At 39.9% G+C, this 27,943-nt stretch overlaps 1 protein-coding gene and 1 long non-coding RNA gene across 3 annotated transcripts in view; one reads left to right on the top strand and one right to left on the bottom strand.

Moving 5' to 3' along the window:
- LOC125920185 (uncharacterized) overlaps window positions 1–16,557 on the bottom strand; it is a 51,043-nt gene extending 34,486 nt beyond the window's left edge. Inside the window, exons 1-2 of the long non-coding RNA XR_007456979.1 lie at window positions 14,300–16,557; window positions 14,053–14,189 (exon numbers count right to left, since the gene is read on the bottom strand). This is a non-coding gene — a long non-coding RNA (uncharacterized LOC125920185). The remainder of the gene's footprint in view (window positions 1–14,052; window positions 14,190–14,299) is intronic.
- A 705-nt stretch (window positions 16,558–17,262) lies between these two features.
- ITPR2 (inositol 1,4,5-trisphosphate receptor type 2) overlaps window positions 17,263–27,943 on the top strand; it is a 490,724-nt gene continuing 480,043 nt past the window's right edge. For both annotated transcript variants that reach the window (XM_049627177.1, XM_049627176.1), the window contains exon 1: window positions 17,263–17,354. In XM_049627177.1, coding sequence (XP_049483134.1) covers window positions 17,263–17,354 — 92 coding nt within the window. The remainder of the gene's footprint in view (window positions 17,355–27,943) is intronic.

The following is a 27,943-nucleotide window of genomic DNA, read 5'->3' as shown; positions in this document are numbered from 1 at the left end:
CTTGTTCTGTATTCTGGCTTCTCTGTTCTCTGTGGTAATGTCTCTTGTCTGCCAGGTTGCTGCTGGCTCTGTTGGCATTCTTGACTGAGGTCTGTAACTCATCGTAACTCACTTAGCTTGACTGGATCTCATTGGTTCTCCTTGACTGACTTGGCATCATCTTGCTCACTACAGTTCCCTCCGAGTTTCTGCCCTGTTCTCTATCTGGCCACTAGCCTAGTGGATTATGGATCATCTCACCCTTCACCAGAGCGGAAAGTGATTTGTACAGTGGCTCTTAGCAGCCCCACTGCGTCTCAGCTCACATGCCTTCACATTCTTACCTTTAGAATCAGCACTTTGGGCTTCCATCTATACCACATGGACTAGAAACTCTGGGACCTGCTCTCAAACTTCCTTCTCTGTCCATTTCCACGGGATTGCTATTTTTTCTCTGCCATGACATACTGCTCTCCCATTAGTGTGGCTGACAATTGCTTGAGAGACAGCCTCCTTTTGGAGCCCTAACTGGAAGCAGGGCAAAACCCCTTGTCTGTCCTCAGTGCCACCCTCAAACTGGCCAGTGAGACTTCTTCCCTCCTCCAGTTTCTAAACAGTGAGATTCAGAGTATATCACCTCCCTCGTCTCCTTTCTTTTCCATCCCTGTATTTCTTGCATCCTGAGATACATTGTCTTCCTCCCTCCATTATTACCCCTCTTAAAGTCTCCTCTTCCTTTCCCTTATATTCCTTTTGCATTTCTTTCTCTTTCTATAAGTTTTAAGTGTATGTAATTTAAAAAATTCCCACTTTCAGGGGCGCCTGGGTGGCTCAGTCGGTTAAGTGTCCGACTTCGGCTCAGGTCATGATCTCACGGTCCGTGAGTTCAAGCCCCGCGTCGGGCTCTGTGCTGACAGCTCAGAGCCTGGAGCCTGCTTCAGATTCTGTGTCTCCCTCTCTCTCTGACCCTCCCCCGTTCATGCTCTATCTCTCTCTGTCTCAAAAATAAATAAACATTAAAAAAATAAAAAAAAAATTCCCACTTGTGTCTTCTTTAGAACTGATAAAACACATCTGTTAAGCATCAAGATATATCACCAGAATAGTATTTAATTGTAAGAAATTCACACACAGAAAACTTATGAATCTATTTCAATTTGGGATAAATGATGGAAACAGATAATAAAACATGTTTGGCTTTTATATATAGAAAATACTGTTTATACAGATGTTCAACTTTTTTGGTTAGCCACTTTATTGACCTAATATTTACATATAAATATATATAAACATATACATTATATATACATATGTATTTATATATAATATATAATTAATATTTATATATTATATATAATGTATATATATATGTGCATATATATATATATATATATATATATATATATTTTTTATTTTGTAGTAAGCTCTATGCTGAACATGGGGCTTGAACTCATGACCCCAAGATTGAATCACACGTTCCACCGACTGAGCCAGCCAAGCACCCCTAATATATTTTTAAGGTAAAAATATTTGATATCCCTTAATTGTCATTTAAACTATGACATCTGCCTTTTTATCCTTGAGAGTCTCTATAATTAATAATTATCTTAACAATATATGTTTCTAGGATTTTTTAAATGTATGCTTTGGCGGGCACGTGCCATTATGCATATTGTTCATGGGTGACAATATATGGTTTGATTTTTCTCCCTCAGAGCACCAATTTTCTAAACTCTCATCCTTCTGTCAAATGATTTCTTTCTTTCTTTTTTTAATGTTTATTCATTTTTCAGAGAGAGAGAAAGAGAGAGAGACACACACACAGGGAGTGGGGGAGGAACAGAGGGAGAGGGAGATACAGAATCCAAAGCAGGTTCCAGGCTCTGAGCTGTCAGCACAGAGCCTGACTCAGGGCTCAAACTCACAAATTGTGAGATCATGACCTGAGCTGAAGTTGGGATGTTTAACCAATTGAGCCACCCAGGCAACCCCCTTAAATTATTTCTTAATAACATACGTGACAAGATATCCCTATCAGAGGTAAGTGACAGTCGAAGAAGCTCACGAGCTTAGTTTTTATCGTGAAGTTAAAATATAATCCAGTTTAACTGAAAATTTAACATTTTGTCCAGAAAATAAAGAGGAAAATAGCAACTTGTGTGGGGGAGATTTCATCTGCCTCTCAGTGGGTGTAGTTCCTGAGAAGGGAATTGTTCATATACTCCTCCCTCTGTTTGACTGACCTCATAACTTGGACACTGAGTGTATGACAGTTCTTGATTAGATTCTAATGTTTAAAGGGTAATTTTTTCCTACTTCATTCAAATTTTACCTTGATTCTGATTTTAGAATTCCATCTGCAAGCATGATGAACTGGAGCATAAAATTCACAAGATATTTAATATCAGTGTTTTCCTTTTTCTTAATACCTATCCAATTTTACATGGCTTACAAAAACAGGAGGCACTTTCTAATGAATGTTTACGTCAAAGTTTTTGAGGGCAGAAACAGTTTCTGGAATAACTACGTGCATAGTTCCTGGCACATAGTAGGTGGTCAATAAAGATTTGTGGAATAAATAAAATGCTAGTATGTCCCTTTAACTTTGAATAAATGGTTATATTTAAAGCATTTAAGGGGCACCTGGGTGGCTCAAGTGGTTAAGCATCTGACCATAGCTCAGGTCATGATTTTGTGGTTCATGAGTTTGAGCCCCACGTCCGGTTCTGTGCTGACAGCCCAGAGCCTGGAGTCTGCTTCAGATTCTGTGTCTCCCTCTCTCTTTCTTTACCCCACTCGTGCTCTGTCTCTTGCTGTCTCAAAAATAAATAAACATTAAAAAAAATAAAGCATCTAAAGTGTTCATGTCTACTTGCTTTTTAAGAACATTTTTAGGTGAATACAACACAATTAGTTTGTTTCCAAACCCTGTCTTATTGGTTCCAGGTTGACCTAGTCATGGATGACAAGAGCACAGAGAGACTGAGTTTGGGGGGGGGGGGAATAGAGGCTGATATTTCCATCAATTTGGTGGAAGAAATGGGTAATTACCCAGAAGTGGAGCAACATGAAAGCATCTAATGCAACGTAAACCTTCACAGGGCTCTTGAGAAAGGACAAAAGCTCTATTGGAAATAAACATGAATGGTGCTGGTGGATGTCACTTGGATTGGTGGGCTATGTTGCAGCAGGGGTGAGAGTAGAGAAAATGAGATCTCCTCTCTCCCCATATCCCTGTCTTTGGTCTAAGAATAGGGCTGACAACACGAAAGTCTGTGAAGGAAAAAAAGGTCATGTAAATGTTAAGTTGGAAGAAAATTCTAATGACTGCAAGACAGATGATAAAACTCTAAGAATGTAAAGTTAATGTAGACTTGTAATACAGCTGCTGAAAAACCAATATGGTACAAATTTTCATGGGCATGTGTATGCCTGTGTATTTGAGGAGATGGCAAAATATTAACAAATACTAAGGTATTAGTATTAGACATATGGGAAGGATATTTCAAATGCTGTGGCAATGGAAGAATTGTAACCTGTGAGTAAATTAGCATGTTCATCGGAAGTAAACAGAACAGACGCTGTTAACAAGTTTTCCTAAACTTTCTACCACTACTCCTTGGCCAGCCTCTGGTCCTACCCACTGCCATTTATACATTCTCTCAGAAATTCTATAATGCAAAGACAGACCCTTAAACAGTCTACAAGGAAGTGAGCATGTGTTCAAAACTTGGTGTTGTGATAGCATAGTTTACATACAAACATGGGTAAGAAGTGACGTCTTAGGCAGGTGTCCATCCTTTCCGGGAAATGAAAGTCAGAGTGAAGCAGCTGTGATGGGTTAGTATTTGAAGGCAAACAGTGTTCTGTAGTGTAAACTTCACTTCTACAGGAAAGATACTAGATTAGATTAGTTCAAGTGTCTTAAAGCATTCTTAAGAGCGATACAATCTGATTGAGCTGAGTTTAGGCCCACATATTTGAATATCTCTATGAGGTTACCATTGAAAAGAGTTTAGCATTTTATCTATCAATATTTCTGTGTCATTTATTGCAAGGTGTATTCAATATCATGCCTGTTCCAGTTTGATAAGCAGAGATTTCAGTGAAGATCATGGCTTAGCCCAAGGCCCATAGCTAAGGCAAAAAAATGGGAACAAGTTTAGTGGCAATACTTTCCTGGAACATGGTACCCAGAAATAAGCAGACTCCAAACACTGATAAGGTTGTTATGGACAACGGCATTCCGGTCTTAAATCCATTTCTGCCAAAAAGGGTGGATTTGAATTCTACAGGCTTCTTGAATTTTCACTTGGCACCTTTCTCTACTGAGATGTTCAGAAAGATGACAGAAGACTGGTCCAGCAAAAACTAAGTTACTTAAATGCTTTGAAGGTATGTGCTCTACTAATGACCTCACTACATAGAACATGATCAACATTTTCTTGAGAGTGTGCATTAATAGGAAAAGATTAATTAAAACACCACAACCAAAAGTTTCCAAGCATGTATGCTGCACAACCGAATCTGATGATTTCATCTTCTACTGTCCTGCCTTCACTCTGCTGTGTTAACTTAGACTTTGTTTGAAAAATCTTTCTCATGGGGCACCTGGGTGGCTCAGTTGGTTAAGCATTCGACTTTGCCTCAGATCATGATCTCACAGTTGGTGAGTTTGAGCCCCATGTCGGGCTCTGTGCTGACAGCTCAGAGCCTGGAGCCTGTTTTGGATTCTGTGTCTCCCTCTCTCTGCCCCTCCCCCACTCACACTCTGTCTCTCTCTCTCTCTCTCTCTCTCAAAAATAAATGAACATTAAAAAATTAAAAGAAAAATCTTTCTCATAATTTCTTCTTTCAAATTTTTCAACTTAAAAGCAGATGTCATTTATTTCTGTGTTTTTATTTTCCATTTAAAAGGTAACATATACTCTCTAAAACATTAGAAAAGTAAAAAAACATTACCCATAGTTTTATCATGCAAGTCTTTTTTTGTTGTTGTTTATTTTTCCTACGTTTTAGTGACCATACTCAGTATGAACTTTTATCTTGCTTTTATTTTTTATTTATTTTTATTTATTTTTAATTTTTTTTAATGTTTATCTTTGAGAGAGAGAGAGACAGAGTGCAAGCTGGGGAGGGGCAGAGAGAGGGAGACACAGAATCTGAAGCAGGCTCCAGCTCTGAGTTGTCAGCACAGAGCCTGACGCAGGACTCAAACTCACAAACTGTGAGATCATGACCTGAGCTGAAGTCGGACACTTAACTGACTGAGCCACCCAGGCGCCCTTATTTTTTTTTTTAACTGTTTATATATTTATTGAGAGAGAGAGAGAGCAGGGGAGGGGCAGAGAGAAAAGGAGAGAGAATCTCAAACAGGTTCTGTGCTATCAGTGCAGAGCCTGACCCAGGGCTTGATGTCATGAATCATGAGATCATAACCTGAGCAGAAATTAAGAATCAGATACTCAACTGACTGAGCCACCCAGGTGCCCTTATCCTGCTTTTAAAGTCATGATATAAGTCGTTTTATATATTATTACATATTCTTAATAAGAATTATTGGCTACATATGTCAGCTGCTACAGCTTACATTTGCTATTGTGCAATATTTACTTTACCACCAAGGTTTATTATTATTCATATTATGATAAACACAATTGTGAATAAAGTATTTTTCAAATATAGGATTATATCCTTAGGATATATTCAGTAGTTCCATTTTGCCATTTAAAATGGTTGTAGAAGATATGAGATCGGTTGTTTCAATATCAGCATTGGTTACTATAATAAAAAATATTTTGCTAATCTGATACATGAGAAATGATATCTCACTATTATATTACTTTGATTTCTTTCCTATAATCAATCTTTTGCATATAACAGTTGTTGCAAAGTTTTCTCATTTTGTTGTCTACTTTTTAATTTTATTAGAGTTTTGACATAAAAATTAAAAGTTGTATGAAACACACTTACTTGATATATTGCTTTATATTTTTATATTAAGGCATATGTATTTCTAAATTAAGAAATCACTTATTCATAGAGTGCTAAATTTAAATTCAATTTTGGGGGGATATTTTAGAAATATTGAGTAATAATATATTCACCTGAACAATTACTTATTTACTTACTTAATTAATTGATTTAGAGACAGAGAGAGAGAGAGAGAGAGCAGGGGAGAGGCAGAGAGGAAGAAAGAGAATCCCAATTTGGAACCCAATGTGGCCTCTATCTCAGGAACTGTGAGATCATGACCTGAGCCAAAACCAAGAGTTGGTCGCTTAACCCACTGAGTCACCCAGGCACCCGCACCTAAATTTATTTTTATCTTAACATATTATGTGATATCCTAAAACTGTACGAAACTGGTATTCTCCATATAAGTAAATAATAACCTCAACATTATTTCTTGAGTAATCTTATGCTTTCTCATTGCTTTTTGATGTTTCCTTTATCATATATCTAATTCTTACAAATAATCAGGCCTGAAGACTGTGGCCATGTGCCTGCCTGCACACGTAGCTGGTACAGCACTGCCACCCCAGCCTACCCCCCTCCCTTTCCCCATCCTCTAAGGAGTTGGCTCTGAGACTGGTTAAGTGCAAGTCACATTTCCAGAAGCACACCTCAGGAGGCCCAAGCTTCTGACCTCTCTGAAGTTTACTCCTTTGGTGCTTTGTAAATGTGCCTATCATTTAAATAAACACTCATCTTGCTCCTCTTAGTCCTTCAGATATTTACTTGGCCCGCATACCACCAAATGACTTAAAAAGACTGAAAAGCCCATGGAAAGATCCCATTTCCAGAGCATTTGCCCTAAGCAGATCATGGAATGGAGTCAGCATGACCGGGATTCAAGAGTATTTCCTGCACTAATGACTTCAGCACTGTGTGTGGGTGTGAGGGGATATGCAAGAGAAGTACAGGACAGAGCTCTTGCCTTGAGCAAACCCATGTTTTGGTTGGGTAACCAGGAGGTATATGCCTGAAATAATGCACACAGCAAGCCCACAGAACTACAATGCCTACCATATACACTTAAGAGAGGAAACCAAGGCAAACTTGGGGAAGAGGCTGGGGGTGGGAAAAAAGACTTCTGAGTATCTTCCCTGGTTTTGCCCTTATCTGAATTATGGTGCTATCTTCTCTTTTCTCTCCATGTATCTCACTAATTGGGGGATCTTGGATAGATTCCTTAGTTTCTCTAAGTCTCAGTTTCTTCAGCTATAAAATGGGGATAGGGGAGCCTGGGTGGCTCAGTCGGTTAAGCATCCGACTTCAGCTCAAGTCATGATCTTGAGATTTGTGGGTTTGAGCCCCATGTCAGGCTCTCTGCTACCCGTGCAGAGCCCACTGTTGATTCTCTGCCCCCTCTCTCTCAAAAATAAACATTTAAATAATGGGGTTAAAATAGTGATTATCTCCTGGAGGTTATTACATATTGTATGAAGAGTGCTCCGCACAGAGATTCAAACATGAATGTTGTTAATATATGTTAGTTTCCTTCCTCACAGTCTATATCTTTCCCCTCTACCAAGACTTGTTCTCAAATCTTTTATTCCCATGGACATTTACTACTGGTGAGTTTAGCCTTATTTGTCTGTTTCCCTTCATCAAGACAGTTTAAAATACTAAAGTAATCATTTAAGAGCAACTGCTCAGAAATCCTGGGGGATCTTAGCACCTGGACTACAGTTTAAGAAGTCTCTCTTAATTTGCATGTTAGGACCTTAACAGGGCAAGCTGCCCTTATGATCACCAGAAGTTTGTAAGAGGTGAGGGATGGTCAAAGTTTGGAGTACATCTTCCCCATTATCACCCAGGGGACTGCAAGCATGACAGCATTCTCTGGTGTCAGATGGCTGTTTTCCGTATGGGTTTTATCTGCTCCCTTCCGTGAAGAGATAAAAGCTGTCAGCTTGTAGAAGGCAGAGGTCCCATGTGACATTTTTGGGTGGTTTTGTAACACCAGGCTGGAAATTTAACCACTTCTCTTTCTTTTGGTCTCAAAACTTGTTTTCCCTATTATGTCTGAAATTTTCCTGTTAAAAATTGGATTTCTTTCTCTTATAGACTTTAAAAAAAATCCAAATCTCCCTGAAAGAGATCAAAATTTCAATAATTATCAAGCATTTACTACTGTTTACTGAAGGGACTGATGTGTAAATGAAAGAGCTGTTGACTCAGAGTCTCTGGAGACAGGCTAGTGCTGGCTCAGTCACTAGTGCATCCTCTTGAATGGGTCACAATATCTCTGATATTTGGTTTTCTTATGACCTTCAGTATTGCTTTTCTCTCAGATAATGATAATCACAAAAATAATTAGCATTTATTGAGCACTTACTTTGTGGCAGGTAACGTGCCAAGCCCTTTAAGTGTATTTTCTAATTTAAACCTCACAAGGAGCGTAGGAGGTGGGCACCATTATTTCCCTCATTTTATAGTTAAGGAAAATGAAACCTTGGTGATTATTCTTTTGGTAAAGACTGGCAAAAGGCAAATTAAAACTAAAATCAGTTCTATGTGATGTTGTATTCTTAAAAATTTTGGTATAGAGGTATGAGATCCTCTGAAGTGATTGATAAATGCTATCCTGATATATAGATGGAAGCATGAAATTATATTTAGGAAGAATCATTGTAACTTGAAGTAGGCAAGATTTGAAATATCCATATATTTTTCTTTAAAATTTCCATTCTTCTTTGTTATAGGAATGAGGCCATGAGCAATTCAATGGCAAGTAGTGTAAATACCTCTAAGAGCTACGACCCTATCAAATAAGTTGGAAGTTTAATAGGATGCTAATTTGGGAGTCTCATTGGAGGCCTCAAAATACAATGAGACCAAGATGCAAATTTTAAAAGAAAATATTTGAAAACTGGGGCTATAATGCTTAAAAACCCTGCTCCCAGACCAAAGATATAAAACAGTTGAGCTGTTGGAGATAAGAGAGAATTTTGTGATGGCAAGTGCTTTGTAGTGAGTTGTGTCTGTGTTCTGTCCTGCCCCACCTCAGTGCATGGGAGAGGACCCGGGTGTGGAGGGGAGAAGGTGGTGGTTGACACTCACATCTAGTCTAGTGGGAGGAACTTCAAAGGCTCCACTTGGGGAGCTTGCTGTTTGGCCTCTGCAGGTAGGGAAATAAAGTAGACTGATGTCACACTTCAGCTTTGGAAACAGAGAGGTTAAGGGTCAGGAGATGGGCTGAACGGCATTCGTGGCAGGAAAATCAGACTTGCTGCTGCTTTGAGATTGGCCTGCATTTCCAGAGTTTTCCCAGGCTAACAGATTGTTTCTTATGAACCATACCTTAAAAAGAGATCTGGTTTGAGATTATTCCTAAACTCCTATCCTACACACTGTCTTTGACAGTGGTTAAAATTAATATCATCACAAGGGGGGCAGATGGTACCTGGGGAAGAAGACATCATCACTTATATAGTATTCTGACTGAAAATGCTTAACTTCATCTAATTATGAAGAGATGCAAGACAAATCCAAATTTAGGAATATCCTATAAATAAAGGGCCTGTATTCTTAAAAAATGGCAATGTCACTAAAGACAAAGGATGGCTGAGGAATTGGTACAGATGAAAAGAGACTAAGGAGATTTGACAACTAAATGCTACATGTGATCCTGAATGGGGTTCTGTGCCAGAGGAACAAACTGCTTTAAAGAACACCGTTTGGACAATGGATACATTGGAATATGGGTAATAGATTAAAGTTTTAGATCAATGTTACATTTTCTGAACTTGATTGTTGTACTCTGAATATACAGTAGTTCCCCCTTTATCCCTGGTTTCATTTTCCATGATGATTTCAGTTACCCATGGTCAACTGTAGTTTAGAAGCAGATGATCTTCCTGACAAATCATCAGAAGGTCAGTAGCCCGACACTATGTCACTATGCCTATGTCATTCACCTCACTTCATCTCATCACATAGGCATTTGTCATGTCACATCATCACAAGAAGAAAAAGTGTCAGTATGGTATGATAGGGTATTTTGTGAGAAAGATGCCATATTCACATAAATTTATTACAATATATTATTATAATTGGTCTTTTATTATTAGTCATTGTTCATGTCTCACTGTGCCTAACTTATAAATTAAACTTTATCATAGGTATGTATGTATGTATGTATATGAAAAAACATAGCATATATAGGGTATGGTAATATCTGTGGCTTTAAGCATCCACTGGGGGTCTTGGAATGTATCGGGGGGACTAGTGTGTAAGAGAATCTCTTTGTTCTTAGAAATACATGAATTATTAAGACGTACATGGGTATGATGTATTCAACCTACATTCAAATAATTCTGAAAATAAATTGTGTGTGTGTGTGTGTGTGTGTGTGTAGAGCAAGACAATGATAAACAGACATGACAAATTATAAAAATGCTGATTTGGGGTCAAAGTTGTGTACTCTCCGTGTAACTTTTCTGTGTTTGAGATTATTTTGAAATAAAAATGAGGGGCTCCTGGGTGGCTCAGTTGGTTGAGTATCTGACTTTGGCTCAGGTCATGATCTCACAGTTCATGGGTTTGAGCCCCACATTGGGCTCTCTGCTGTCAGCATGGAGCCTGCTTCAGATCCTCTGTTCCCCTCTCTCTCTGCCCCTCCCAGCTCACTTCCTCTCTCTCTCAAAAATAAATAAACATTGAAAAAAAAAAAAGAAAGAAAAATAAGACATTTTCTCAGCAAGGCCTCCTGTTAGTGAATGCTTGTTGCAACCTTGCCTCCTACCTGTGGCCACATACAGTTCCCCTTTCAGAAATGCTAGTAAGCTCCACCCCAGACCTGCTAAATCAGAATCTCTGGGGATGAGGCCCAGGGATCTGTGTTTTAACTCTCCGGATGGTTATACACACTGAAGTTTGAGAAACACTGGTTTAGACTACTCAGGAACCATGTTTGGAATTGGAGTGTGGTGTTAATTCAGGCTGTTGGACATGGGAGAAAGGTGATGGATATTTGGGTGGTGGCCACAGGATCTAGCTCACAACAGTGGGTGAGGATAGTTATGAGATTATCTTTCTATATTCTCCCCAATACTAATCCACTATCGTTTTCCAGCTTATATCTGGAGATCTCAAGTACACAAGCATTTTTTAGCCCCAAATTTCCCAGCAGGAAGTATAAATGCCTAATTTATATTTATTAGAGAACAAATCCATAGATTCTCCATAGAAAATATAATTGATTATGGTGAGCTGAAAGAGTTGCCTATTTTCAGCTTAGTGAGGTAGTGAGGGGTCATAGAGCTTTTTTCTTGTCTCCGTGGAGGATATTTTGGAAGGGAACCTGTAAGGAGTGGTAGTACTCATGAGACAAGGAGCTCTGACCTTGAATCTCCTAATTGGAGGCAGCTTGGTACTTGGTATGTGAGACTTGTCGATCTGTCTGAAAAAGGAAAGAGGATTGGAGAAAAATGGGAAAAATTGATGGGATGGTGGGGGGGCAGTGGAGCATCTTATATGGCCACTCTGGTGCAGTAGGGATGCCTGCCTGAGTCTGGGGCTGGCAGGGCCCAGTGCCAAAGAAAATGTGGAACCTCTTGTTCAAAAATAAGAATTTCAGGATCGTGCCAGCAAAACATCAAGCCAAGCATGGGACCCTTCTAAGTACTGGACAACGTGCTACAGCACAGCTCGTACAACCATAAGGCAGACCCTGCCTGAATCTCCCCTGGTCAAAAGGAGGCCACACTTGCTAGAATTCCACCCAAGAGTGTGGTCTGCCTTTGGGTATACTGTCAGTGATGGAGCTAAGGGGGTTTGCAAGAAGTCAGGCCAGGGACAGCACTCCCACTTCAAAGAAGTGTGCACTGCAGAAATCCTTCAGAGCTACTAAAAACATCACTCATGTGTCCAACAGAGAGCTAACATTTGACACCTACCTAAGTGCAACCAGTCAGTGTTGACCAGACAAACAATAGTCAAGAGGATCTGAGATCACACACCCAGGTCAGAATGATATATTTGCCCATTTCATCCTGATCCTGCTTCCCTATCCAAACAGGGAAGGAGCTCCAATGCACGGACAGGAGTAAAGGAATTAATGGCTGCCTCATTTATCTAAGGAAGTCTGGAAGAGATGAGACCAACATTTTAAACTGATCTGGAGTGAGGTATGTGTGTAATGTTTAATAACTGAAAATAACTAAATCCAAGGACTGTCCTTGAAATATCATTAAGGAATAGAATATATAGATTTGGTTGTTGCAAGGGAGTTATTTAAAAACCAATATTTTATTTGTACCTCATTGAGGCGACTGCTCAATAAACGGTTACATATTAAAAATTATATTTAGGGGCACCTGAGTGGCTCAGTAGGTTAAGTGTCCAACTTTGGCTCAGGTCATGATCTCAGAATCTGTGAGTTTGAGCTCTGCATGGAGCTCTTTGCTGACAGCTCTGAGCCTGGAGCCTGCTTCAGATTCTGTGTCTCCATCTCTCTCTGCCCTTGCCTCTCTCTCTCTCTTTATCTCTCAATCCCTCTCAAAAATAAATAAACATTTAAAAAAATTAAAAGTAATTATATTTAGTACAAGACAGGGGAATGAAGAAAGCTATTCATGAAAGACTCAGTTGATGGATCCCGGATAATAATCCCTTTCACTTCTAGTCTTGAACTGAGGATATCCAAGTGAAGAGTGAATATAAATCACCCTGAAAAGATCTCTGATGGAAGAACATTTTACTGGACACTTATTTTTTAATACAATCAATCTTTTGGGAGTAAACATTTTAAATATTATACTATGCTCTCTTTATGACCTCTCCTATAGATTTTTTAGGGCAGTGATGACTGGGCCTTTGCTAAAGTGATTCACAGTCTTAGCACAGGAGACTCTTTGAATGCCATTTGGCTGAATTGATGTTTGTGACATCTACTATTAATCCTATCAGGGGTAATAAAAATACTTAAGCATTACAAAAATTCCACATCAATTATTTATTGCTACATTTATGTATCTACTATTTATTGAAGCTCTAAATGAGGACTGCTAAGCCCCATAAAGGCTAAAGCATGAATTAGACACTGATCTCATTCTCAAGATGCTTCTAGTTTGGTAAGGCTCAAGTGTATGGAAATAACAAGAAGGCAAGGTGGAAAGTGTTGAATGGTACCTTAAAAAGGATGTGACCTTAGACTCCTGCCCTGAGCTCTGAGTTCTAGAAGGCCCTATTCTGGACCAAGGAGACATGCCCACCAGCAGCCTGAGATTCCTCCCACTTTTAGAATATGTTCTGGGTATCTGACATCCCAGCCCTTATCGATCTTCCCAAGTGTAGACTGCACATCTGGTGTGTGCCGGGGTGGCCCAAGGAGTGGCCAAGGAATGACTACCTGTAGGGACTATCGGTGGGAAGACTTGGAAATGTGGGCCAATTCTCCCTGTACCACCTGTAACAGTTTATTACCTTAAATTGCAACTTTTAATGTTTAGACTATGTTGCAAGGGTCTCCAATTACTCTTGCCCCGGAGGCCCACAAATGTTATGGGCAGGGTGGCCTGGCTATGGGAATTCATGAAGAGCAAGAACTTGGCCTTGGCAGTATTGGAAGTTTCACTGGGGAGGTAGAGCTTGAACAGGCAGAGCTGGGAGAAGGGAAGGAGGAAGAGGAATTTCTGACAGAGGGGAACATCACACTCAAAGACATGGAACTGAAAGTGTCAGTTTGCATGTGGGGAATCTAGCTTTCCATGAGGACATCAGGAGTGGAAGAGTAGAAACAAAGGAGACCAGATCATACACTACCCAGAATGCTAGGACATGGTGAAGTGTCTCGTATTCTCAGCACAGGAGATCCATTTACATGGACTGATGTTCATGACATCTAATATTCACTCCAGTAGGGTTAGGGTCTTTGAAAATCTTTATGTAGACAATGGGGTGTCATTGTAAGTGTGAAAAGTTTTGATCAGATCAACTTTGTAAAGAGAGAGTGCTGGCTTGCCATGAGGATGGTGAGCAAGGATGGGGGCAAGATAAAAAGAAAATGTATTTGAGATAATGGAAGAGGAAGAAAGAGGTAGAGAAAGGAATAAGACTTGGTACCTGGATTCTAAAGAGGTTGGTGAAGCCATTTGATGAAAAAGGTGATTTCTACGGGTGCCTCGCTGGCTCAGTCAGTACAGCATGCAACTCCTGATCTCTGGTGGGGAGTTCCAGTCCCACATTGGGGGTAGAGTTTACTTTAAAAAAAAGAAAAGAAAAAGGTGATTTCTATTTGAAGCTGGACATTTTTTACTTTGCATAGTTAGTCAGATGGTAGTAAGGAATTAAGTAATGTGTTTTACCCTACCTGGGGTTTCACTGAATTCTTTTTAGTCATACGCTGACACCTTTTTTCCAGTCCGGGCAGTTAGATATGAGGATACCCTTGCCCAAAGTAGGTGTCTGGTGGGACCAAAAGGACAAGGTCAAGTTAAAGAAAAGAAACACTGAACACAAGTGTAAGTGTGAAGAATGATTTTTCAGTGAGTCTCTTTTAAACTTACCTGGTTTTCCTCTCCGTTCCCCCCAACCTGAGACTATTTTTTTCCACTGACTTTTGTAACAGCTTTATTGAGATATAATTCATATACCACAACTCACCCATTTAAAGTGCACAATTCAATAGGTTTTAATAGTCATAGAGTTGTGCAACTATCACCACAATCTATTTTAGAACATTTTCATCTCCCCAAAAAGAAATCCTGTGCCCTTTACTTACCTACTCCAAGCCCTAGGTAACCACTAACCTACTTTTTATCTCCACAGATTTGTGTACTCTGGACATTTTTTATAAACAGAATAATATATGATCCCAATGTCTGGTTTTTTTCACTTAGCAAAATCTTCTTAAGGTTCATTTATGTTGTAGCATGAATCACTACTTCATTCCTTTTCATGGTCAAATAATGTTCCCTTGTGTTTATCTACTCATCAGTTGACGGTCATTTGGGAAATTTCCACTTTGGGGTTTTATGAATAAAACCACTATGAGTATTTGGGTAAAGGTTTTGTGTACATATAAGTTTTCATTTCTCTTGGATATATACTTAGAGATGGAAATGTTGGGTTAAATAGAAATTCTGTGTTCAACTTTTTGAGGAAGTCCTAAACTGTTTTTCAAAGTGTTGTGCCATTTTACATTTGAACTAGGAGTGTTTGAAGGTTCCAAAATCCAAGGAAAAACATTTGTGACTTTGACCAATAATTGAACATCCATTAAATGTGTGGCAGAGGGCTGTGCAACATAGAGAGTGATAGATAGATTGTCATATACAAATCCCCTGGATAAACAGAAACCTCTGTTTCTTTTAATAGTTCATGTTTAATGCCTTGGAGGCCCCAAACAGTAACATCATTTGTGTAGACAGAGGAGGATTTCTATCATATAGGAGGCATTTCTAAGTTGCTAAGTACCCTTTTCCAAAGGAGAACGCAGACGTAAAGAGATCTGTCAGCTGCATGGTAGGACAATGACTGGGTCCAGTTTATCTCAACACTTACAGGCCTTGTGCTAGCATTTCCTGGATTCTGGGTCTAACACTCTATTGTCTTCTTTCCTGCAGGCTTTCTAAACACACATATTTGAACATTAAGCTTATTTTTCTTTCATATTCCATTGTATGGCCCTAAGTCTCAACCAAAACCATCTATGAATTGTAAGACATCTCTGAACTATAATTTAAGCTTTGGTCAGTTGCACAGTTTGAAATACACCACTCTGCATGTCCTGAGCTCCTCTGCCTTTCTGTAAACCCGGCTCTGTGAAGATTTCTCGGGTCGCAATTCTTTGATTGGGTTGCTAGTGTCCTAAACGAGTTTGCCTTCTCCAGGTCTCCCAGAAAAATAGAGCAAAAGGCTTCTAAAATGATATGATGAGGGATACAAACACAACAGAGGAGTGGAAAGGCGTCCTGACACCATTTTCATTTGTCACCGCTGGAGCTTTAAGGGTCAGCAGACGTCGTCTGGGAGATGGTGACGGTGGGCTCCCGAGGTGGAAGGTTAAACCTTGGGTTGGGGTTAAGGAAGTGCAGGAGGCGTGGCTTGGAGACTTAAGAGAAGGTTCACCTCCACAGGTTGGCCACAAAACTGCTGGCTCCTCAAGTGATGTTTACGTCCATTGAAGTTCGCACCCATCTGGACATCAGCTGACAGGTCAGGTTTCACTAACTCCGTATACTTGAGACAAAAACCTAAACTACATACTCCAAATAGAGACAGAGCCTCCCTTCCCTCCCTCCATCCTTCCCTTTCCTCCTTCCCTCCTTCCTTCCTTCCTTCTCCTTCTCTTTCCTCTCTTTATTTTCTTTCTTTATTATGTATTTATTTTCTATTTCTATTCCACACCCTCCACCCCCCACTTCACCTTCTTCTCCCTACGTCGGCAAATTACCCTCCCCCACCCCACCGATCCGACCCCGGCTCCACCTTTTCATCTCCTGGCGTTTAGCAGGCTCACTCCACCGCGCGCGACCCCCGCGCCCGCCAGGCCAATTCTCACCCTCCCTGCTCCCTTAAAAGCCCAGGGAAAACGTCTTGGCCCCACCATCATGCACTTTCCCGGGAGGGGACTGTCGCACCCCAGGCCCATAAGCTCCAGGGCGGCTATAAATCTCCCTTTTCCTCGCTCTGGGGGTCCGCGCCGCCCCTCCAACGCCAGAGGCTCACCGCAGCGCGCCGCTTCCCCGGTGGCCCGGCCTCCCCAGAGTCGCCCCGCCCCGTTCCAGCTCCGCCCCCGGCCGCAGCTCGCTGATTGGCCTTCCACCTCCTTTCCCCGGGCTCCTCTCCTCCCCTCAGCCCAATGGGCATCGCCACCTGGTCCAAAAATTCCCCCAAGGGGACCGAGCGGCTCTGCCACCACCAGCTCCTGCAGGGCGGCGGGGACCGCCGCGGTGGGGCGCAGAACGAGGAGGGGACCCGGAGCGGGGGAGCGGAGGAGGCGGGAGGAGGAGCAGAGGTGTTGGAGAGAAAAGTTCTGAAAGGAACAGGAAACCTGCCGGGGAAGCGGCGGCTGCGGCTCTCGACCCCCCCCGACCCCCAGGGCTGCGCACGTCGCGGGGCGTCCGCCGCAGCGGCTTCGCTCCGGACCGGCTTCCCCGGCGCGGGGGCAGGGCTGAGCCACGACACTCGGTCACTCAGGCCGTGCCCTTCGCTGCCGCTGTCGGCGCTACAGCTGTGCGCTCCGTTCCGCCTCTGCCGCGGCGGCTCCCCGGAGAGGGCGGCGAGGGCGCAGGGAAGAGGAGGGACGTCTACTTTGGAGCATGAAGCAGCATGTCTGATAAAATGTCCAGCTTCCTCTACATAGGGGACATCGTGTCCCTGTACGCGGAGGGCTCGGTCAACGGCTTCATCAGCACCCTGGGGTAAGCCGGGGACGCGGGCTGCGCAGCGCCCGCGCTCTCTCTCCTGAACCATCCCCGCCCCTGCTCGCTCCGCCGCGTCCCCCTGCTCCCGCCCGGGGGGTGGCCGGGCCGCGCGGCTGGGTCTGTGCGCCCGCGGACAGCGCCGGGCTCTCGGCTCGCTCGCAGGAAGCTGCCCGGAGAGGCACGACTTTCTCAGCAACTTCGTAATCTCAAGCTCAGAGACGCATCAAAAAAGGAGGAAGTGATTCAAAAGCCCCGAGACAGGCCCTGCGAAGAAGTCTTCGCTAGCTTCTCCAAGGGTTGTTTTCGTTAAACGTGTTTGTTTTCCCGAAAAGGTAGAACAATACTGCACCTCTCCCGGTCTTGGCGAGCGACCACCCCCAAGCCCCTGTCTCTCAGGGCAGTCGATAAAAGTCCGTGGCCTTGGACATGAAACTCAGGCGACGTGGTGAGCCAAAGTGTGGCTTTGCCCCTGCGGGGGTTGCTCACCGTCTCGTCTTCTCTGAAGTAATTTCCTTTCGGCTTTGCCAAACCGGGACTTGCCGTCAGGGGTAGCCCAGGGATGATGACTGCAGCTCTGTGACCCTTAGACGTCTCTGAGGGCCTCCTGGTTCTAGAACGCAGACCTGCTTTTCCCCTGTCCCGGGCCTTGGCCCACTGAAATCCTGAACTTCTCCTGGAACTCAGCCAAGTGCAGGGCTCTTGAGATTCGAGCTGACTTATGAATGGGGGAAATAGCTATATAAACATAACATGTGCTAGTTGGTTAAATAGGACTTCCTTGATGACTAGTATTTTCTCTCTGTCCTGATTGTGAATACCAGTTAGCAGTTTAAATATGCACGCGGCAATGTGTTTTCATGCGCACGCATTTTTTTTTTTTTTTTAATTTTTATTACCTTGCGGTCTCAGTACTTCAGACTGCCCACTCTTTAGGATTTCAGGCTGCAGAACTGGTGTTTCCACTCCTGGCCGGTCACTGTTAGGTTTTAGGGCACATGACTTAACATGCAGTGTCCTTGGACCGTGACTGTGAGCCATATTATAACGGAGTGGGTGCCTACTCGACCGAGGTCGTGGAAGTCACCAGTACTTACACAGTTTGTGTTAATTGTGCATCTCCCCCATAGGTGAAGGAAGGGAGGTAGATATAATTGATTCCCTTTAAGGTCAATGTTAATCGTGAAACTGAAATGGGTAAGAAAAAATATCAGTGGCCAGTGTGTATGTTGGGTTTGTAACTCATGAGCTACCATTTGTTCCTGACAGAATTCACAGTACAAGGACATTTTTGTGCCCCCAGCACCATTTTGCAGATGAACTCTGTTGCACTTCACCTTTCCCCACCATAGACTCACTCTCTGGGTGGTGGGTAAGCAGGAAGGGCTCCAGGGCCAAAATGCTTAGGGTCAAATCCTGGCTTCTCCATGTGTGAATCTTATGACCGTGGGATGGGCAAGTTACAAAATCGCTCTGTATCTCAGTTTCCTCATGTCTAAAGTTGGGAAGAATGATGGTTTCTACCTCACAGGGCTTTGGTGAGGAAGAAGTGAGTTAATATATGTAAAGCGCTTAGCACAGTACCTGGCACATAGTAAGCACTTATGTGTCAGCTATTGTAATTAGCGCTACCTTGGTTCCTGTGAACAATAGTTAACACTGGTAGACAAAATGATAAAAAAAAAAAAAAAAAAAAGGACTAGGAATAGAGTATAAAGCCTAGACAAACAAAAGGCCATGTGTTTGTAGTGTCTCATTCAGCAAAGGTATGTGTTTATGTATCTATACCCTTAAAGAGTTATAGGTGGTAAATCAGGAAGCTGCTGCTTCAGCAGTTGTGGACTCTGTCCTGCTCATTATAGAGATCAGGGAACTCAGGGGAAGAGAAATGAGGTGACTTACCTAAGAAACAGAGGATATTAATGCCAAAAGCTGGAACTGTAACCCTGTCTCCAGATTCCCAGCCGAGTGTGTGTTTCTTTGGCGACATATCATAATCTTTAAGCCTTGAGAAAAAGAAGGCTCTTGACCTTTAATGTAGTATGTTTGTGAAAATATTTATTTGTATCCAAATTTCTTGCTGGTGTTTTGAAAGTTGCGTTTCTACAGAACACGTGTAGTATTATTTTTCTGTTAACAAATTGAGTCTTGTTGAGGTTAATATGACAAGACCTCTGTGTAGCTCGATTCTGAGGTGAGGAAGGATCTTCAGAAAAGCTGCCCTTGGTGAAGCTTGGTGCTTTGATTGGATATTCTTTTTCTCTAACCTGTGGAGCTAAAAATTTGGCTTAAAGTTTTAGCTCTTTATCCATTTGACACTTTCGATAGCATGATGGCTTTTCAAATTCAGCTTAAGAGAGTAGTTAATGAGAATTTAGTGGATAAGCATTTCAAGGTAATTCTTGGTAAAGATAGTCATCTGCAAACCAATTTTGTCTGATTTGAACATTTAGTGTGTAAGGAAGTTTTGGAGCATATGCATTATTTTCATTTTGCTTTGGGGAAGTTTTGCAATAAGGTAATGAATTTTTCTGTTAAAAAACCGATCAGTTTCATTCTTGAAGAGTTTAGCAGACTCCTCTTAGAGATACTTCCTACTGGAAATGTGGGAGGAATTTTCTTAGGCTCTGTGACTGAGCTTCCAAGTTTGATTTCTCAGTGTGAGAAATTAGAATGCCCCAGTTGCAAAGATTTGCATTTCCTCTTTTTTCTCCAGTTATCCTTTAACCAGTACGTACCTGATGTTTCTGAATCCCGAATTGTTGCTGACTGAGGTATTTTTCTCCCAGTTTGTGTAGGTGCAAAAGGGGCCAGTTTGTATTTTGTAACTTAATTTTTCATCTAAACATCTATTTAAGAAACACTTATATTGATTTAAGGAAAACTGCTTTAAAACCTGTAGAATGAAGATGGTGAATATAGTTTAAATAAACAAATTTCTGGCTAATGGTACATTTTAGGGTTATAATTTCTATTTTTTAAAAGGAAGGGAGGGAATTTTGGGAGCTGCTGTACAATTTTAAATGCAGTGGTAATAGTTCCTTCTTCCCTTTTCTATTTTCTTTATCCTGAGCCTCACTTCCCTGGTTATTGCCACATCTGACACTTCATCTTTCTGAATATGATATCACCTTGAATATGATATCAAGGTCAATATCACCTTGACCAGTGATTAGGTACCATCCAGTGGGAATGAGCATAGCAGGACTTCCAGGGTGGGTGGGATAGAATCCGTAAAAAGGTATTTAACTCCTTCATTGTCTATTCTCCATATGGTTGAAAGGTTAGTAAATGACACATGTGCATATGAGTGTGTGTGTGTGTGTGTGTGTGTGTGTGTGTGTGTGTGTCTATATATGTATAAGTGATTGCTGCTTTTGGCTTGAGGTTTCTTCGCAGGATCTACCAAGAGTCAACACCCACTAGTTAAAGTCTCAGCAAACTATCAGATGACACTCATTGATGCCGTGACTACAGAGCATCATAATAATCTCTTAACCAGAGTGACAAAAAACTGGGGCCCTTATCTTTACTTGCTGCTTGATTTTTGGCCAATTCAGTGAACTTTTCAGTACCTTTGTTTCCATGTTCAATGATGGACATTAGGTAGGGTGATGGCGTGTCACACAGTTTATAATTCTACCTTAATTCCTCGGATGAATAAAACTATAAATGCATACCTTTTACTGTTCCCAATTATAGTCCCTTGACTTTCCCTTCCTGATCTTTTTCTCTGTTTAATGTTTTTGGTATTTAAATATTTGCAGATTTGGTTTATTATTATCTTTTCTTCTGTCATTGAATTATGTTACTCTTATTACAGTTTTAAGATTCTTTCCCTTACTAGGACTGTCTGATCAGTGAAGAAAGAGTCAAGTAGATGAAGCAAGGCATGGTTATAGTCAACTTCTATTTTAGAATAATTTGCAGATTATCTTTAGTCTTTCCAACAGAACCCTTCCAAGTTAACAGCCAGTATTTCCTGCTGTAACTAGCTGTATAAACTTAGCTTTGTTTTGGTTGAGGCATATGCTATTTTGATAAAAAACATCTAAAAATCCATTGAATATTTGCATGCATGTTCAGTGGAGAGGAAGAAGACAGTATAATCTTGAAAACTTAGCTGTTTTGGAAAATCTAAGGGTTAGTAGTGTCATGTTATGGAACTTGAAATCTGCTCAGGTACAAAGACAGTTTCTCAAGTGGTGAACATAAAGTCTATTTTAAGCTAAAGTGGACTGTTTCTAAAACTTAGAAGTCATTCCATAAATGACTTCTCTTTTAGCTTTTAGACCCTCTCTTGTGGATAGCTCAGTCAGGTAAACAACCATCCCTCCTCAAATGCCTGGCTTGGCTCTGATAGACTGAAACTCACAGGCAACTGCTTGATCTTTTTCTAGGTTTAACAGAAGCTTATTTTATTTTATTTTATTTTATTTTATTTTATTTTATTTTATTTTATTTTTTGCATAGGTAACACATTTCATAATCACACTGTCCCCTTGGAACTGTCCTTATACAGATGGTACAAGGGTAACTTACAGAATATAGACAGAATACTATAGACCCATAATTTAAAACTGAAATTCCAGGCAGAGGGTGTGTCTCCATATACAAATATAGAAGAAGAAGTAACAGTGGACATCTATGACAAATTTATGGCATAGTAACAGAATGAATTTTACTCCTTTTTTTTTTTTTTAACACCAGATCTTGGTAACCGCTCATCAGATTATAATGAGAAGTGTAACATTAATGATCATTCATTCATTCATTCATTCAATGGATAAAACTCTGCTTTTCAAATGCATTGATGCCTTTTTTTTTTTGTGGTTATCTTTCCACTCCCATGCAGATTTAGACTGGAAAGTTTTCAATATATGCCTTCAGAAAACCATAATTCTACTTGAAAAATACAAAACAACATACATGGGAAATAGTGACAGAAAATAGAACAGCATGTTAGCAGTTATGGCACCACATGGTGAATGGATAGGTGATTTCCATTTTCATTTTTGTATCTCCTATATTTCCCAGGTTCTATATATGTTTCTGTAATTAAACATCTATTACTGATACAGTTGGGAAAGCTAGCCAAAGTGAAAGTGATGGTTTGAAAGAGTCTTCAATTTCTTATTACTGTTAGTCGACAGTATTTATCTTAAAAAGCATAAATAAAGCATTGTACTGGTCATAGTCTGCAAGAAAACTGCAGACGAGGAAACTGCATGCCACTGAAATAGATGGTCTTATGTTTACTGTAAACCCAACTTGTTCCTAGCTATTATTGGTATTTTAAAATGTATTATGGGAAAATGTTTGACCAGTAATGCTGAGCAGTTATGAATGATTGATTTAACTTATACAGTAAATAGATAGTTTGTTTTATTTTAGAAGTCTGTTTATACATGTAAGAAGTAAGCACTTTAGCATGGCCGACTTGTTCATGTTCATAATCTTAGTAGTCACAATGAAACTTTTATTTCCTGAGTCAGCTTCTATAGGCGATTGTGAAGGATTTCTTTTTGTGTAGGTATGATTGAAATATATTTCTTAAGTATCTTTGAAATGGATGATTAGCTCTCTCAAAATTCAAATCACTCATTGGTTAACAGTGGCGATTTTATAGTTTATACTAACACACACCCACAGAAATCCAACCCTGAATAAGAATAAATTAAATTATGAGGCTATTTACAAAAAAGTTTAATCATAAAATTGAAAATGTGTCTACATCACGCATCAAGTCCATGTAACTTTCCTTGTGAGGTGGTTTATGCTGGAGCATGCTGCAGATGGAATCATTAATTCACTCAACAAATATTTAATGAGCCCTGACTATGTGCTTGGGATACAGTGTGAAGATATGCTGGATCTTATGTGGTTTGTGGATTCCTTTGAGAAGTTGGCTAAGACCTATGAGAGAGTATATGTATTTGGCACCTTCTTTGCTCTCAGTGCTATAAATGCCACAGGGTAAAGAACTGTTATTTTAATCTTTGTATGCTTAGCACCTCACACAGTTCCTGTTTAATAAATGTTTGTGAAGTCAGCGTAGTATCTATTTAGTGATGGAGGTGAGACTGATATTGAATAACCACAACATAAGGCAATTCTTTTCAAATGTCATAAAGATGATTAAAAACAACATTGTAAAGAAGTCAGAAGAAGATCTGTTGCTTCTTGCTGGTGTGATCTCGGTGGGGGGGGGCGCTTCGAGGAGGAGGTCGTATTTAAGCTGAACTTTGAAAGATCATTAGGATGGATATTTGTCTCAAATCTGTACCCATAATTTGAGCACATATTATTTTTTTATTTTAGAGAGAAAGAGAGAGAGAGGGCATGGGTTGGGGAGAGGGGCAGCCGGAGAGAGAGAATCTTAAGCAGGCTCCTCACTGAGCGTGGAGCCAGACGCGGGGCTCAGTCCCACAACCCTGGGATCATGGCCTGAGCTGAAATCAAGAGTTGGATGCTTAACTGACTGAGCCACCCAGGTGCCCCTTGATATATATTTTTGATGGTTTTTTTTTTCTTCATTTAAAAAGAGGCTTGGTGAAATTTTACTGTCGATTTTTGATAGCTCCAAAAAAAGGAAGCAAACAATTGGATATTTTTGAGATATGAAAAGATAGAAGACATGATCTAAGAAGATATTTTATGCTAATTTCCAAATATGAGAAGTTTAAGTTTGGCTCAGATCCTCTGAGTTGTTTAAACTGCCTTCAATCTTTGTCACATACACTGAATTTACTGAGACCCGAGATAATGAGGGCATGTTATAAAGAAGAAACTTGGGAATTATTTGGGGGAATTTGTACAATGCTTCCAGCTTCTTAGGATATTATATATTTACTCCTTTCCCCTTATTTTTCCTTGTCCCCAGTGTTTCATAGTTTTTCTTCAGGAATCATGAACCTAATTAGAGTCTTACAGATCCCTGGAAATTTAGGCAATAAGGACAACTTTTTATCTAACATAGTTCTAAATTTCTTGGGATGCAAAAAAAAAATAGTTTTGTTTTTTGTTTTTTGTTTTTTTTGCTTCATACTGCCTATGACTGTTCAATACACACACACACACACACACACACACATTCACACTTGGTATAGAATACCTTTCTGGTAGGTATGAAGCCCTCTTTTTTTTGGTGCATTTATAGATAAACATGAATGAGGGGAAAGGCTTAGGAAGTGAGCAAAGCATACTCTGAATACATGTCTAAATTCTTAGAATTCAAATGTGTTATTGAGATTCTATTAGTAAGATGTTTGATCTCCTATTAAAATATCCTCACAAAAATTTCTTTGTGAAAATTACAAAATGCTAGACTTTTATTATATATTAGTTACCCAAAACAATTCCTCAACAGAGTCCTAGAGAAAACTGAAGTTTTTAATTAAGTAATTTCCTGGATATCTAGCCCTCTAAGACCTTGTGGTAGTGACTAATTTTGAAACAATCACTAAAGGCAGACACTGCTACTCTCCAAATGTTATTGAAAAGAGGATTCATCAAATTATGTAGGGAATTACATGGATCATCAGAGCTAAATAGAGCACAAACAGAACCGACAGAAACAAAAAAATAAAACTGGACCATAAAGTCGTTGATTGGCTTTTCTACTGGCAAATCAAAGTGTATTGCAGGTTTTTCCTGCTATTTGAAAGTTTACTTTATGTCATTTTGCTTTACAAACGACCTACATTAATACCTAATTTTCATTAATTGAAAGAAATCCAAAGAGAATTTTTGCTTTTATGTCATGGTAATTGCTTCTTTGTTTTCTGCCATTTTGGCTTGCAAAAGCTTTCATAGGAATGCTCTACTTTCCAATAGTGGGGTGGGGAGGAGACCTGTTTTTGTACACATTTCTGAGCCTAAAGTGATCTCCAATTCATGTTCCAACTCACATTTAGTTAAATTATTTACAAACCTTGTATTGAACTGTCTTGGATCCTCTTGAAAAGAATCTATCGGTATCCTTTGCTATCCTCATTCTTATGATCTGATCTCAAAAGCCCAAAAGATTTGGAAAGCAAAAGATACTTGCATATCATTTTCCCACATGGATAAAGCTTAGGAATCAAAAGTCTATATTATATTAGAAGTAAGGTTCTTTTGTTTGTGAGGAACAGAAACCATCTCTGGCTAGCTTAAGCAAAGAAGGAAATGTTAATTATAAGGATACTGGAGGAGCTCCAAGAAATTGAATGATGAGCTCAACAACTGAGCAGTAAGACAGGCTGCTGCTGTGGGAATCTTAATAGCAGAAACTTCTCTCTGGGTTCTCCGTTTACATGACCTGGATCCACCAGCAATTCCTATACTTTGCATCTTCTTAAATTTCATAATGTTGAGTGATGGAGTTTGTCTCCACTCAGATTATTCATTCATTAAGGTGCATGAACAATGCCAGGTTTGATTATCACGGAAATCACTGAGCAGAGGTGTCTGATTTCTGCTGGCTTCTGGGCAGTGTGGTATGGGGAGAGAGCTAAGGGGATTGTGAGCTTAGATCACTACTTTGTAGGTAAATAGTAACTTCCTAAGTGCCTTTCTAAATAAATTGTGGTAAAATACATATAACATAAAACTTGCCATCTTAACCATTTTAAGTATAAAATTCAGTGGCGTTAATCATATTTACAATGTTGTGCAACCATCACCACTATCCATTTTCAGATTTTTCATCATCCCAGACAGAAAGTCTGTACTCTTTAGATAATCACTTTCCCCACTTCCCCTCTGTGACTCCTAGTCTACTTTCTGTCTCTATGAATTTACCTATTCCAGGTGCCTCACATAAATGGAATCATACAATATTTGTCCTTTTGTGTCTGGGCTTATTTTACTAACTATAATGTCTTCAAGCATCATCCATATTGTAGCATGTACCAGTACTCCGTTCCATTTTATCACCAAATAATATCCTATTGGAAGGATTTAGCATGTGTGTTTATCTCTTCATCCGTTGATGGTTATTTGGGGTTGATTCCACTTTTTAATTGTTATGAATGACGCTGCCATGAATATTCATGTACAGGTTTTTGTGTGGATATATATATATTTTATGTGGATATATATTTTTAATTCTTTTGGGTATATATCTAACAATGGAATTGGGGGGTCATATGGTAACCTCTTTCACATTTTGCCTCAGCCTTTCCTATTCTCCTTATCTTGCTCTACCCTTTTACCCCCCTACTATCTTATTATATACAATATAATTTACTATTTAATGTACCCATTGTTTATCATCTGTCTATGAACTCTTTGAAGGCGGGGATCTTTTTGTTTTGTCAATGAGTATCTCAAGTGCTTGGCTCAATAAATATTTATTGAATTAGAATATATATATTCTCAGGGCACCTGGGTGGTTCAGCTGGTCAAGCATCTGACTCTTGAATTGGGCTCAGGTCATGATCTCAGTGTTGTGGGATTGAGACTGCATCAGGCTCCGTGCTAAGTGTGGACCCTTCTTAAGATTCTCTCTCCTTCTCTCTCTGTTTCCTCTCTCCACTCCTCCTTCCCCGTCCCAAGCCGCTTGTGTGCACACTCTCTCTAGAATAATAAAAAAAGAGAATATATGTATTGTCAAATCTCTAAGTAGCTGTTAACATCAGTCCTTCTCTGGAAAGAAATCAATATAATTGTTCTTATTAAATGTTTTGAGAATCTATATAGGTAATTCTTTTGAAACACATGAAAGTTGCCATTAGTTTTATGGTGCCATTAAACCTCAGTATAATAGGTAGTTCAATAATCTCTTGGGTCATATCTCTGCACCTACCTAGCCCAACATGTGATAAATCCTATAGTCTAGAAAAAGTAATGTCTATAGCCTTGTTTAATAGCCACATGAAAGAAAAGTTGATATTTCAGAAAGTTCAATTTTGTTTTTAATGTGTGCAAAGGGTGAATTTGTCATCTCTTTCTCTTTGTGGATAGTATATGATATATCCAGGGAGACATTTTGGCAAAAAAAGTTTAGTTGGGAATAATTTGCTAATATGAAACCGGAGAATAGTTGGAGAATTTATAGAACTTAAGAAAAATGGAATGACAACTTGTAATTTTTATTTTTGAAATTTAAGGATAAGTGTCTGGAAAATTTAAAAAGTAAGACAATGTCATTCTATTTCCTTTAGTTCTAATGTGCCATGATCTTCTATGATAGGTGTTTAAAATGTAATATTTTTAGAAAAGTACATTTGAGATGAAAGATACAAAACATGATCAGTTTTGCTTCATTTCTGTAACATCCACATTAATTCAGTGGAAGTACATCACACCAATTAAAGACAGTGACTTAAAAAATATATTATACAAAGCATCAACACAGTTACATTAGGGATCCAAAAGAAGTTAATGATTTAAGGACTAGCTACTTGTGTTTGGCTAAAGTGTTCAAGGTCATTGCTGATATCAGGGACATAACTACTTAAACATTTGCATTTCAAGTAGATTTTTGGCTTCAACCATGTTTTCAAAGAGGGTAATTTCAAACCTGGTTTGTTAAAATAGGCAGGAAATGTAAAGAAAGGAATTTTGTTGTTTTAAGGACTCTATGCTTGTGGCTAGGAATGGTA

The sequence above is a fragment of the Panthera uncia genome, chromosome B4 (assembly GCF_023721935.1).
Source record: "Panthera uncia isolate 11264 chromosome B4, Puncia_PCG_1.0, whole genome shotgun sequence".
In the NCBI taxonomy this organism is placed as follows: Eukaryota; Metazoa; Chordata; class Mammalia; order Carnivora; family Felidae; genus Panthera; species Panthera uncia.
This window is presented reverse-complemented; position numbering and strand designations above follow the sequence as displayed.